This window comes from Choloepus didactylus, chromosome 18 (genome assembly GCF_015220235.1).
Source record: "Choloepus didactylus isolate mChoDid1 chromosome 18, mChoDid1.pri, whole genome shotgun sequence".
NCBI classification, from domain to species: Eukaryota; Metazoa; Chordata; class Mammalia; order Pilosa; family Megalonychidae; genus Choloepus; species Choloepus didactylus.
Window position 1 is genome coordinate 48,294,139 of NC_051324.1, and position 14,219 is coordinate 48,308,357.

The 14,219-nt window shown below is 58.2% G+C and overlaps 1 protein-coding gene across 20 annotated transcripts in view; it reads right to left on the bottom strand.

The window, feature by feature from the left end:
* Positions 1 to 1,597: 1,597 nt before the first annotated feature.
* The window catches only part of SRCIN1 (SRC kinase signaling inhibitor 1), a 64,208-nt gene continuing 51,586 nt past the window's right edge, over positions 1,598 to 14,219 (bottom strand). For 9 of the 20 annotated variants that reach the window (XM_037808921.1, XM_037808918.1, XM_037808920.1 and 6 more), the window contains 4 exons: positions 13,818 to 13,972; positions 13,356 to 13,508; positions 12,676 to 12,798; positions 9,456 to 10,320 (listed from right to left, as the gene is read on the bottom strand). In XM_037808921.1, coding sequence (XP_037664849.1) covers positions 9,592 to 10,320; positions 12,676 to 12,798; positions 13,356 to 13,508; positions 13,818 to 13,972 — 1,160 coding nt within the window. In that variant the 3' untranslated portion in view covers positions 9,456 to 9,591. Of the gene's footprint in view, positions 1,890 to 6,788; positions 7,275 to 8,739; positions 8,887 to 9,455; positions 10,321 to 11,340; positions 11,415 to 12,675; positions 12,799 to 13,355; positions 13,509 to 13,817; positions 13,973 to 14,219 lie in introns of those variants that run through there. The other 11 variants (XM_037808932.1, XM_037808927.1, XM_037808925.1 and 8 more) reach the window with 9 other exon arrangements.

Here is a 14,219-nt window from a genome sequence, read left to right on the forward strand (position 1 = left end):
TCTTTTCCAGGTTTTTTTTTGGGGAGGGATTTTTTTCCTCTTCTTTTGTTATTTTTCAAAAAGGCTTGCTCACCTTTGTACAAAAATGATCCAAAGCTAGAAAACAAGGATGAACCAACCAAAAAAAAAAAACAAACAAAAAACCACAAAAAAAGAAATGAAGAAATATAACCCACTCCCCCTCCCTCCCCTAAGGCCCCACAGACCCCCTGGCTCCCCAAGCGCTGACCTGCCCCTGCCCAGCCCCAGAGGCAAGAATCTGGTCCTGCCCCCCCTTCCATGGCTCCTTCTTTCTGTGCTTATTGGGGGGGATTACTCTCAATTCCCCCCTCCCTTGTGCTTACCCCACTTTGTGCTCCAAATTGGAATCCCGCTGGGGACCCCCCCCCCACACTCCATCTCCCTCACCTCTCCCACACACATACCTTCCTGCGGGCCCCTCACCTCGCTCTCTGGGGGGCTGGGGCTGGGAACCTCTTCCTCCCGCGCGGCAGGACCTGGCCCAAACCCCGCCCTGTCTGCCCTCACCCCCTGAGGCAGGGCACCCACGGGCGGGGCGCCCACAGGCAGGAACACTAGCTGGCCGGTCAGGCCGCAGGTGTCCTCCAGGACCTCACCCGGGGTCACAGCTCCCCAGGTAAAAGCCCCAGCTAACCCCTTCCCTGAAAACCTGTGGGGTCAGTGCTGTCCTCCCTTCCCCCCTCAATCCCCTCTCTGTTCTCCCCAATTCCCTCACCACCAGACCCTTCCTCCCTTCCAGGTCCCCAAATCTAATTTTCTAGGCCCGTCATTCTTGCCCATAGCACCCCCATTAAATAAGTTAATGGTATTTAAAGTGCTAAATTAGGAAACTAAAAGTACCAAAGACCCCTCCTTGGGGCTGCGCTCACCCCGGCGGTGTCCCCAGTGTGGGCTGCCAGCTCGACCCCCCTCCACAAACAACAGCGACCAAATGGTGTCCTTCCTCCGCTCAGCGCAGGCCAAGCAGCTCCTCGCGGCCACCACAGTGAGTCCCAGCGAGCGGACCCCGCGCCAAGGACGCACGGGTGCAGCGGGCGCGCACCCACCCGAGGCCTCCGCCCCGCCCCCGGCCCCGCCCCCGCCCCGGCCCCGTCTCCGCCTCCCGCCGGTGCGCCCGGGCTCCAGGCACGCTGGGGCAGGAGAGGAAGGCGAGGGCGCAGCCGCAGAGTTCACAGTCACTCCGGGGTTGGACCGGGAGTTGCGGGTCGTCTCCAGGGTCAGCGTCTCCCTGCGCCCCGTTTTCCATCCTGGTATTGGGGTGGGTCCCACGTCCTGGCGTTCCTCCAGAAAGGTATCCGAGTACGGGGAGAGCGGTCTCTCGCCGCGCCTGGTCTCCGAGGCTCAGAGTGTGTTTGGCGAACTCTTGGGAAGTCGGGGAGGCGGGAAGGGGGAGGGTACGGGAACTGCAGGAGGACGAGTGGTGAAAGGGGAAAGGAGGTGACAGGAGGTGGGCCAGCGGAAGGCCGTTTGGGAACAGAAGATCACAGGAAGGTGGTGTGTTTGGTTTTTAGTTTGACCGTGTTGCTTTTTAAAAAAGATAATTAAAAGCGAATTCTTAAAAAAACAAAAAAAAAACCAAAAAACATCAAGAGGGGGGTGGGGATAGAGAGCTGAGGGGTCCACCCGTGGGTCTGGAGACCGGGGTGGGGGTTGGGTCGAGAGGAAGGGAAGAAGAGTGGGGAGAGAAATGGCAGGGGTGAGGGAGGGGCTTAGGGTGGGGTGTGAGGGGGCTTCTAGAAGGAGATGGAAGAATTCCTCGCCCCAAAGGAAGTCAATACGGGGATAGAGGTTCTGGAAGCCGAGGGCTTTTCTGAGACTGGGCTCGAGGTCTCGTTCGACCCGCTCATCTCTTTAGAAGGTTTAGTGGCCTGGAACAAAAACAGGGGTCAGGGGTCAGAGAGAGGAAGGGAGAGCCTTCATGCTGGTCCCCAATCAAAGTTTTAAAAAATGAAAATCCTCCACAAATTCAAGAGACAATTAACTGCAAAAGGAAGAAACCAGAATGGGATCTGGAGAGGGTCTCCTCTGAGCCAGGGGAGGACTTGGGCCACAGCAGGGGCAGACAGGAGGCCCTGGCCCAAAGGACCTGGGGAGTGGGGTGGGAGGGCAGGTCCACAGTTACTGATAGGAAAGAGAGAAGGCAGGGGAGAGACCAAAGCACAAGGGAGACCGTGCCCAGGGCAGGCAGGTGGGGGAGATGGGGACAGGGGAGAGGACGGGGGAGGGAGGAAGAAGAAGGGAACTGTTAGCTGCCTCCGGGCAGGAAGGCAAGAGGGGAGCCGCCCAGGGTGGGTACACAGACTAACCTCAACTGACTGGCAACCCAGCCTGGGCCCTTGCAGCCTCAGCAGGAGGCCAAGTCTAAGTTTTGGGGTGGGATCTGAGGAGCAAGCCTGTCCTCCCTGGAGGGCATTTCTCTAAGGAACCCCCACCTGAAACTCCACTCCAGGGAGGAAGGCACTCCTGCCCAATGCAAGAACCCCCGCTGTGTCCCCTACCAGTGTTACTCCAGTTTTGAGTTGTATCATATTGGTGATGGGGAGTTCAACTGCCTTGTGAGGTATTCAGCCCTGATAGTTAGAAATAGCTGCCTGCCCTTGTCCCCACCTCCAGCAGGGTCCCTGTCCCTGTTCTGGTCCTGGAGGTTCCTCTGGAGCTGTGGTCCCCAAAATATATTTTGACAGCCATCTGCATCACCTCGAGGGGATGACATGTGGCACATGTGACAAATACAGATTCCTGGGCTCTGCTCCAGAATCCATCTCTGATATGGGCTCAGGGACCTATGTTTTAAGCAAGCACCCCCAGCAATTCTATTGCACACTTAACTTTGAGATCCCCTGGGTTAGGGCTTTGCAGACCAGGTGCTCTCCTGGTGGGTGTGCGTACTCTTCCTCCCAGCCTTGCTGAGCCGCTAGTGGCATAACTGGATTGTCTTGACAAAAGACTGAAAGGACCAGGACTGAAAATAGAGTCCTGTGGCCTAGAGCAGAGACCTCCTTGCAGGTTAGGTCTGGGAGGGTCACTCTGTTTCCCAGAGCTAACATCCTTCTCTCCAGGCCACAAGGATGTGGGGACAGAGTCACAGGGGGAAAGCTAGACTGTGTCTAGAGCAAGCCCTGCCTCCATCAGCCTGGAAGCCCTTTCCAAAGACACGAGACCACTTCGGCCTGACTGGCTCACAGTGAGCCCACCCTGGCTGCTGGTGATGGCCATTTCCTCTTCCACATATGCACAAATGGTCTGTTTAGTGATGTGTCCTGGGTTCTGTGAGGGGCACACGTGAAGCTCACCACTCTGTAGTTTGCAAAGTCTACATTTTCCCCATTTGGGACTTCTGGCCTTCTCCTCTTTCTGGGGCTGCTCACCCATTTCTCAAAGGGATTTTAGGGCCACATCCACAAGATCTTTTTTTCATCTGCGGAGTCTGTTGTCATGTGCCAAGATGACCCCTGACCACCTGGAACCCAGTCCCTGGGCCTGAAGATGAAGTCACTGAAGGCAACCAGGAGCTCCTTCCCTGTGTTGTCACTTTCCTTGGGCTTCAGTCCTGACCCTGGCCCCCTGCTCTGCCTCTACCCTTTCCCTTTCAAAGACCTTTCTCCCAAAGTCAGGTGGGAGGGAGCGCGTCTGCTTCCTCCCTTGCATCTCTTTACATCTCACCATGTCCACAGACAAGGTGCTCTCCTCTTTGTTCCGAACCTACCTTTCTAGTTAAAAGCCTTGTCTGTTCCTTCCTTTAAGCAGCTTTAAGAGCCTCCATCTAGTCCCTGCTTTGGTCTTTGGAACACCTGCTTTTCCAGCTTGTTCTGCCACCTGACTCCTGTATTCCCCCAGGTGACCTGTCCTCACTCAGGTGCCATGTCCCTTCTTCCACAGCAGATGCAAGAGCTTTCAACATCAGCATGCAGTAGCATCTGCCAGTTTACAAGCGTGCCTCGTTTTTCTTGTTCACGGAGGACACATAAGCTTCTCTGTAAGCATTTGAAGTCCTCCAGGCTATCCCTCCTGGGAGACTCGGGCCATGGCCCCATCCAAAGCGTGCTTTGCTGAGGCTGAGGGAACACATCCGACTGTGCCCAGTGACTCTGTCCTGTTCTCCTTGGAGTTCCCAGGTGACACAGCCGCTATCTCAGAAGGTTCCTATCACTTCATTTCACCCACCAGTCCTCCCTGTTGGCCCCAATTATGCCCAGAGAAGCAGAACTTTGTGGCAAGGCAGAAACCTCACAGACATGCAGCTTTCAGCTGGCCGAGATCTGGGCCGAGGCCAGAGAGCTGGGCCCCTCACACCCCATCTGCCTGTGAATCAGAGCCCACCACCCACTCCATAGAGGGGCAGATCATCTGCACACAGGCCCTGCTGCCTGCCTCCTCCAGAACCATTCCCAGCCCCCTCCCTGCCTCTTCCACAGGCCTTCCGTGCTAAGTAAGTCCTGAGGTACTGGGCTGAAGGGCTCCCCACGCCCTCCCTGCTCCACCTTGCCAGCCCGAGGAGCACAAATCCTAACAAATATATGCAGTTAGAGCAATTCCTTTCTTCTTGCCAGTGACTGATTTAGAAATGGGTCAACGAGAAGAGAGGGGAGATCTGTTGGGAGATTCTGGGGAAGGTTCTCCTGCTCCTTAAAAGAGCTGTGTGCCTAAGACAGCAGGAATGAGGCGGACATGGGGGATGGGGGGGGGGTTGGGGGAGAGCAGCCATGATGGCAGGTCAACAGGACCAAAAGATGGAAGACCAGGTCCTGATGTCCTACAGCTCTGAATTCACCAACCTGGTGCTTCCAGACCTCTTGTTTCATTAAATAATACCTTTCCTTAAGGTTTAAGTCATTTCAAGTTGGAGTTTCAGTTATTTGCAGCTAACAGCATTCCATCTGGGACACATGATGCCCAATGTTGCTCCCCTATGTATTGCTTTTTTATATGAGCTTTTTTTTCTTTTTTTTTTTCTTCTTTTTTTAAAGGCATAGCCTTCTGGTATTCTCCCCATAAGTGCTATCTCACCAAGGCTTGGTGCTACCCAGGAGGTTATGCTTCCTGGCAAAGCAGCAGAATCCAGCATTAAGACAGACCTGGGTTAGAGTCCCAGCTCTGCCATTTCCTAACCATGTGACCCTGAGCACGTATCTCTCCAGGCCTTCATGTCCTCACCTGCCAAGCATGGATAATAGTCCCTGCAGCACTGGATTCACCTGAGATGATACAAACAAAGCCCAACACTCAAGAAGCACAGTAAATGGCAGCTGTTATTATGACAGCTATTATTTTAGCATTTCAAATTTTCTTTGTCTATTTCCACCTGGATTGGGCCTGAACAATGGAAAATTCATTCATTCACTCCTCTACCCAACAAATATTTATTACTGAGTGCCTATATAGGCCAAGCCCTGTTCTAGGTGCTTTAAGGGATGCAGCAGTGACAAACGGACAAAGCGCATATTATAAAGACAAAGTTGTTATAAGGATTAAATGAGATAAATAAACCTGGTACACAAAAGTTGCACTAATTATCTTCCATTTATGCTCCCCACCCCCTAGATCCAATTTATGCCCTGCTCTGTGCTCTGGGAGGCTGACTCCTGCTGGTTCCTTTGCTTGTGGGCTTCTGATTGGGTTCAGCCAATGTGGGGCATGGCAGGGTGGAAAGACAGACGGGCTCTGAGTTCTTCCCTGCTCCCCTACTCTTTGGCCCTCCATAACCACAGTTCCTGCTGCTCCAGCTCTTGCTGGGCTCCCCACACAGTAGGCCCCCTTACCCCTGCCCCTGGCCCCCTAGGAAGCCTCTTATCCCAGCTTCCTACTGTCACTAGTTTCTCTGCCTTGCCATCCGTTGTTTGTTCCCTCACATGGCCCACACCCCTGGGGTGGTGCTGTCATTAAAGTCTCTCCAACCCAACTCTCCGAGGAGACACAGTGGGCGTCTGACAGATTTCTTAGCCCTAATAGAAGAGGGGGTCTACATCAAGCCCTTGATCCTTTCAACCCTGGAAACTGGCTCCTGCCCCAGCCCTAGATCTTGAGCACAACATTCAAAAGCTTTTCCTCAAACATTTCCTTTGACTTCTCTGCATCAGGCACTGTTGTTCCCCCATCTCAGAACTCCCGCCCCCAATTTCTGCATCCCTGGTGCTGGCACTTCTCCCCTTTGTCTCATTGCCATCAAAAAATGCTTTGGGCCCTAGTGTTAGAGATGGTCCAGGAAGGCCCAGAGGCCCCCAGCCCAGCCCTAGTCCCTGAGGATGGCAGGGATCCCTTCCCTTTGCAGAGCACTTTGCAGTTTCAAAGCTCTTCATGTGATCTCAGAACCCTGGAGGGTATTTTTGTCCCCATTGTACAGACAAGGAAACAGCCGGGAGAAGTCAGAGGACTTTGACCAAGGCCACAATCTCAGTTGGTTTTGAGCAAGGATCAGACTGTGGCCCAGAGGACAGAGGGCAGGTGATCAAGGATGACTGGAGCAAAGCAAGGGCCTGGGGTGGCAGGGGACAGGGAGAAGGGGGGCAGAGGAAGCGAAGGCCAGCCAGGAGGAGCCCCGTGCAGCATGTGCAGGAATTTAGATGGGATCATTCTGCGGGGGCCAATGGACACAGGTTTTCAGCTGGGGAGGGATATCAGGTCTGCATTTTACAAGGGACCTTCCCCCACACACCTGCAGGTCTTAGAAAATGGGTTACAGAGGACAGAAGTCCAAGGGGGAACTTAGAAGACCATGCATTTAGGTCATGAGACATAAAGGTTTTTTATTGCCCAGTTCTTTATACCCTACTTTCAAAATTTTCCACAAGGAGCATGTATTTATTACTTTATCAGAAAACAAGGTACTTCTTTAAAGAAAGGCTACTAGAAGAGTCAGTGCGAGGTGGGTGGAGCTGGACTGGATGCAGCAGGGATGGAGAGAGTTTGGTGCGGGGGCGGGGGGTGGGTGGGGGAGAGGAGGTGCGGGTTCCAGCGCTGCCCCAAGTGTCCATGGGTGCCTGGGGTGGGCGACACTTCCCGAGGGGAGAAGCAGGCACCAGTGGAGGAGGGGAGGGGGCATCGCGTCTGGGCCCGTGCGAGGAGCCTGGAGGCACCCGGTGGAGGCGGACGCAGGTGGCCGCAGCTCAGGACAGAGAGTGTGTGGTCCCTGTCGCCCAAGGAGAGGGTGCGCGCTGCAGGAGACAGGAGGCTGCCGAGGAGCGTGGGGCCCAGCGGAGGGAAGAGGCAGGCAGAGGAGAAACGCCCAGAAAGGAGCCGGAAGGGTCGGGTGTGGGCTGACAAGAGAAGATGTAAGGGAACTGAGGGGCTGCACAGCTCCACTGTGGGTGTGGGGGTTGGGGGTCTATACGGCCACACGCTGCAGATGGTGGAGATGGAGTGGGGTGGGGGAGCCAGTTTGGAGGCTGCTGGAGACCCAACAGGGGCAGGTGAGGTGGGAGGAGGCGGGAGTGGGCTGAGGAGCCAATGGAGAGGAGGTGCGGGGCGATGAAGCTGGCCGGCAGGGGGAGGACGGAGGACGGAGGACAACAGGCGACCAGCTGTGCGCTCGGCGGGGACTTCGGGGGGTTAGGATGAGAGATAGTGGAGCCTAAATCAGTTGAGGGAGGGTCTTGCCAAAAAGGCTGAAGCATAAGTGTGTGTGTGTGTGTGGTGGCTTTGAATCCTGCTCCACCACTGGCCAGCTGTGTGGCCTTGGGTGAAGCCTCAGTTTTCTCATCTATAAAATGGGGATAAGAAGGACCTGCTTCCGAGTGGCTGTGAGTGTGAAATGAGGCAACCTCAGTGTCCGGCACAGTGAACACCCCATCAACACCAGCTGCTCTTCTGGGCATGGCGGGGGCTGGCTGGACTCACCATCTCTAACCTTCTGCCCCTGAGCCCGGAGCCCAAGTCCCAGCATCCTGACATTTCACAGCCTCCACCCCAGGACGCAGAATGGGTGTGGCCTGGCAACAGGAGCTGCTCGCAAGTATCTACTGAGCCCAAACGAATGTACTCAGGGGCTCTCTCAACACGTAGGCCCGCCCAGGGACCACGCTGCACCCTCTGACAGGCCACACACTGCCTGAATGAGGTTACAGCCTCCCTGACACTCCCACTGCACCCCCAGCCCACCTGGGGGCCAGGCCCCTCTCCCTCATCTTCCAAATGTCAGCAGCAGACCCAGCAAAACCCAATCATGAGGCTGAAAGCAGATGCACGATTGGTTTCTCCCATGCTGGGGGACAGGGTGTGTGTGAACCTTAACCTAAGAGCTAACAGGTGGCCTGAGATGAGAGTGGGGGCCCCAAAGAGCAGCTGCGACCCAGAGAACAGGGAGAAGGAAGCCGAGGAGAGGAGGGGAGTGGCGGGAGGATGGAGGGGCATGAAGTCCCCTGCCCCTACCCCAGGGTCAGCCAGGCCTTGGAGGGACGGGAGCACTGGGGCTGGTGGAGAGCTGGGTTCGCCCCATAGCCCCCCTCCAAGGGCAGAGCCAGGGGAGGATCTTCTCTGCCCCTGAGAGGGGAGGGGCCTATTTAACAACTCGGGTCTAAACCAGAGCGCTGGGGCTGCGGGAAGCAGACGGTCCAAGTGACTGGGGCGCTGGTTCCGGCCTGGGAGGGCCTCTGGGCAGCCAGCAGGGGACGGTGGTCCCGGGAATGCTGGCAGGAGATGTGCAGCACTCAGCAGCTCAGTGCAACCCCGCAGGTACCCGGGGGTTTGGAGGGGGCCGTGGTGCACCCCGGCCGCCGCCCTTACCTGCTGCTGGGCCTGGATCCGCATGTACTCGGCCCGCTGCTTGCCATGCTTGCCTTTGTCGGGGCTGCCTGCCTGGCCCGGGGCTGCCTTCAGCCGAGAGGCCCCTGGAGTCACCACCTTCATGGGTGGCACGCTGCCCCCGCCACTCTGCAGAAAGAGGAACAGGGGTGGGTCGGGCGCCCTGGGTGCAGATGGAATCACTCAGGACCCCTGGGGGATGCCGTGAGTCTGCGGGGCCAGGAGCTCCTCAGCAGGGCCCTTGGAGACCTGGAGACCCTGCCCTGGAGCCATATCCCGTGCAAGACCCAGGCCCCACCTCTGAGCCCAGGGACGAGGCCTCCCTGCGGGAGAGGGGCAGGGGCCCGGCAGCCCCTCAGTGTAACTCTCTGGTGGTTTCCTTGAGCAGCTCAGAGGCAACTAGTGCCCTGTTGGGGGGTTGCTTCTAAAGTGGGGGTTCCTGTGCCACCCTACTCCAGGTAAGGGGCACCATCCTGGCTCTAGGAACACACAGCTGAGATCTGGGTGGGGGGATTCTGTATAATGGCAGGATTAGCAGCCCCTGGCCCACACCTTCCTAATGGGAGGGTGGGGACACAAGTCTGGCTCCCTTAAACCACCCCAGGCACCAGAATTGCCCAGAGGGGCTCTGGGGACCCAGAGACGCAGGCAGAGAAACAGGAGACAGAAAGAGTCAGAGACAGGACAGGGAGAGGGGAGCGTGGTTGGAAAAGGGGGAGAGAACTTTATTTGTTCATTTACAGACTCAGCACAGAGGGGGAGGCACCCTGGTCCCCACCTAGGGCTGGGTGGGTAGACCCCTGGTTAGGCCGGCTTCCCAGCCTCCCCTGGGCGCTACACACAAACCGCCACCTGGTGCCGGGCTCCCAGAGGGTGGCAGGAGCTGAGAGGCGGCCAGTGGGAGGAGGGGGCTGGCGTGGTGCTCCTGCAGCCCCCGACTCCCTCCAGCTCTGAAGACAGACAGACTGGAGTGTGCAGGCAGGAGGGGAGCACAGGGTAGGGGACAGCCACCTGGGGGCCGGGGGGCCGGGGGGCGGGGCTGCCAGGAGGCCCCATGGCGGACACTGTGCCCATTTCGCTCAGTGTGGCTTCCAGCTTCCGGAGCGTCTCCTCCAGGCTGTCCACGCGCTGGGTGGTGGCATCTCTCACGGTGCAGCCTCGGCCTGCGGCTGGCTGGCCCCAGCACTCCCCGCTGCAATCCTTGGGAGTCTCCTCTGGGGGGGCCTCAGCAGAAGAGGGCTCCTGAGTCCCGTCCAGGGATGGTCCCCAAAGACAGGGGGATCCAGCTCCTCCATCCTCTGGGCTGCAACACTCTCTCCCAAAGCTTTTCAGAGCTGCCCCTTCCTTCTCCGGCATCGAGCTGCTTCTGGGCCGGGAGTCCTCAGCCGGTCTCCCCAGCAGGGCCTGTGGGTTGTCCCAGCCCTTCCTGCTGCTGGTCAGAGTGCAGGGATGTGGGGTGGGGGCAATCCTGGGGCCAGGTTCTTCTGGAGGGGAGGGAGGGTTAGGGGCGCACTCTGTCAAGATGATCCGGGGGATGCAGAAGGCCCTGGGGCCTGGGACAGCCTAGGGGGAGAAGGAGGATGAGGGAGCACGTGATCCCTGCAACCCAAAACCCCAGGCTGGGAGGGGAGTTGGAGATGGGTGAGCCCAGCTCCTTCCTTTCACCAAGGGGGAAACTGAGGCAGGGAGCAGGTCCAGACTGAGATTATCCGGCAAGTTAGAGGGAGAGGGACTAGAACTAAGGTCTCTTTCCACCACACCCCAAAGCCTCCCACTTTCTGGCAAAGATACCAGTTTATCTAGAAGCACAGATATGTTAAACTTGGGGAGCAGGACTGGTGGGCACTCGTGAGTTTGCCCATCTGTGCAATAGGATAACAGGGGTGGAAGTGAGGGTGGGGGGTTGGAGAAGAAAGTGAGTTCACATGAGCACCTGCTGAGAGCAGGGCCTGGCACGACTGAAGTGCCTGATAAATATCAGCTGTTCGTTGAACTGAATGGTCAGAGTGTGGGTGGGGGCCCGATCACAGGCATCTGGCGAGACTAGGTCCTCACCCTCATTAAGGGGAGACTCCTGGTGCCCGTCCCCTCTTTCTGAGCTCTCCTGGAGGCCTCTGCGGCCATAGGGCGGGCCTGGGTCTCTGCCAAGTCCCTCTGCTGCACAACCCTCGGACAGCGCTCCCTCTGGCCATCAGCTTCCCTGAGTGCTACCCGGGCTCTGGCCTCAGTGAGGGCTCCCCCCAGCTCGAGGGAATCCCCATCTAATTCTCAGCACCACTCTTGTGCCAGGTCCTGTCATATGCGTCCTCGTCTTTACTCATCAGGGAACCCATGAAACGGCTACTGCTCTCATCGCCCCCACTTTACAGATGAGGAAACCGAGGGTGAGGGAGGTTAAGTAGTCACCCAAGGTCACTTACCCACACCAGTCAGTGGCAGAGCCAGGATTTGAACCCAGGCCGTCTGACTCCAAGTCCAGTGCTCTTTCCACCAAAAGTAGCCATGGGGAGATGTGCAGGGGGGGCAATAGGGACCCCAACCACCCCTCCCAAGGCAGCCCACACAGCCCTGCCACCTGCTTACCTGGAGATGGGAGGTGCAGGCTGGGGAGACAGAGGACGACCCCAGGCCTGCCCGGCTTCACTTCCTGATGGCACCTCAGGATGCAGAGGGTCAGTCAGGCCCAAAAGGCCAGCGGAGGGACTGTGGCCATTGGGCCCCATCAGGACTTGTTCCCAGAGCCAGAAAGGGGCAGGGGCTGGGGGCAGTGGGCTAAGGTACTGAGGGCACAGTCAGCCCTGGAGGTGCCTTTTCCACACCACTCAGCCCGGATGGCTCCTCGGACTGCTCTGTGCTCATCCTCTGCCTAGCAGATAGCATTGTCCTCCCATCTGGGGCTCCTCTGCTCCCCAGGCTGGGGAGCCAAGGCACCACTAGGCCTCAAGCCAGGCCAGAAGTAGGTGCTGGCCAGCATGGAGCCCACCATGGGCCAGGGAGAGCCAGAGGAGGATGAGGAAGGTGAGCATGTATGTGCAAGAGAGGCTGCCCACCCTCCCTGGAGCAGGTGCCTTCCTGCCCCCATCTGACTAGGCAGGAGCAGAAATTCCCACACCCCTCCACCACTCCTCCCCAAACCAAATAACACAGCCCCCAGGGGTGCAGACAGCAGGCCCACCCCTGAATTCCCAAGAAAGAATAAAGAGGAAATAAATGCAGGACAGCAGTAAGGACTAAAGTTAGAAAGAACTTCCCAGTGCTGAAAGAGAACCAGCAGCCAAAGAAGGATGCAAGTTTCTTCCATTCCAAGCTTCCTGACCAGAGGGGCAAGATGGGGCCACAGCGGGCAGGGGCTGTAAATGAACCTTCCTCCTGGGATGTTTTGGCCCCAATGCAAAGCACAGATTCTAGTGGGAGAAACAGGGCCCCCAACTGATTCAGGCAGCAGAGTAGGGGGCTGGAGGCAGGGCTGAGGCAGGGGCCGGGGATCAAGTCAGATTTTTGAGTTGGACCTAAAGTCATCTAGTGAGCAAGATTCAAACTCCAATCCTGAACCAAAACAAAACTCAGGCTTCAGGCCATGCCTGAACTCAGTCTGCAGGTCAGTATAAAACACCGAGGCCACCATGGGCCAGATTCAGAATTGAGCCCTTAAGAAAATGCAGACCCCTGGGAAGAGGCAGCGTGTGGGCCTTGGGCTGCTGGAGTCTCTGGGGAAACCCCACCCAGGCGGCCAGAGGGAAGGGTCACGCCCCTGGTCCTTGCAGCGGGGGAGAGGTGAGTGCACAGTGCAGCCATGGCAGTGGAGGGACACGGGCACTGTGGTTGGCGTTAGTGGGTTGGCATAAGAGTGGGCAGAGAGGAAGCTGTGGAGGGACAGGCAGAGAGAGAGTCATGAGAGGTGGGGGGCAGCCCCGTTACCTTCCGTGTGGGGCCCAGGGCTGAGCCCCAGGGGGGCCCTGGGTCCTGGGGGGACAGCAAGGTGGGAATCGGCTGGCGACGGGGCGTGGGGGGGAGGGAGGACACTGAGCTTCTCTCAAACACCTAGGGAGCAGAAGGTGGAGGCAGGTTTGGAGGAGGGGGCACCAGGGAAGATGGGGTGCTGGCCCGTGGCCCAGGCACCTGCGGGGAGGGGTGGCCTGGGTTGCCACTGGGCCTCCAGCCTCACGCCCTGGCCCCTGGCCATGGCTGGCCACCCCTCTTTAGTGTCCGTCTCCAGAGGCTCCTGGCAGTTAGGACACTTGGATATGGGGATCCTGCAGCACCGGGAGAGTCTCCTGGCACTCGGGCATGGGCTCTCAAGGCACTCAGGCACAGGGCTCTTAGAGCACAAGGGGTCTCAGGGCTCTTGGGGGGTTTCAGAGACCCCAATCAACAAATTCAGACCTGCAAGGAGGGGCTTCAGATCCCCCCCCCCCCACATTCACAGTGGAGAAGAGATAGTAGTGAGAAGCATAGGCTCCCGAGCGGGCAGTACTCAGAGGGAAAACCAAGGGTCCATCCGCTCTTCCGAGACCTGCCACCACGCCCTGGGGTCAGCCTGGGGGGGAAAGGGAGAGGGCTGTGGCCGAGGACTCGGGGCCAGGTGTGCCCCGACCCACCTCCAGCTCTGAGATGATGCGGTCCTCATCGTCATCGTCCTTGACGGCAGAGGCCATGATGGGTGGCGTGGAGGCTGGGCGGGCCACCTCGGACACGGTGCGGCGCAGCTTCACCTGGGGCTTCTGCACCTCCAGCTCCTCTGACTCAGCCTTCTGCAAAGGGGGCCCTGTCAGGACCAGGCTCTACCCCCCACCTCCAGGCCCTGTCGGTGACAGTCCCATCCCACCCCCCACCCCACCCCCCACCCCACCCCCACCCAGCTCCTCCTTGGCCACTTCCTCTGACCCCATGCAGTGGTGGTGGGGTGAATGAGCACCCTCGGGATCCCAGGCAGGAAGTACAGAGTCCCATGGCCACTCCCTTTCTTTCTTCCCACGTCCCATACACCAGATGGTCTCCAGAGGCCATCAGGCCTCCCCCTGAATTGCCCCCTGGCCCTGTCCCCAAGGTGGGCATGGTACCTTGATGAAGGCCGAGTCCTTCTTGCTGGTGACCACGACCTCACCGGTGCGGGTGGTGGTCAGGCCGTGGGAGGAGGGGAAGCTCCGGCGGGGCGGGGGCGGTGGGGGCGACTTGGAGGGCTTCTCCGTGCGGTATCGGGGCACCGTCAGCTCATCTGCAGGCAGCCAAGGGGCTGAGGGTCAGGGGGCCGCAGCCCTGGAGTCAGTGCTCCATATCTGACTCGGAGGATAGACTTGGCTTCTTCCTCCAGCCAGGATGGGGCGGAGGAGCGGGGAGAGCACAGGGGAAAGGACACAGAGCCCCTCCTTCTCCCTCACCTCTCTGTTCAACCCAACACCAAGCCCTGTCAACACTTCCCAACTCCTCGCTACTCTAAGTGTGGTCCCTGGACCAGTGGCATC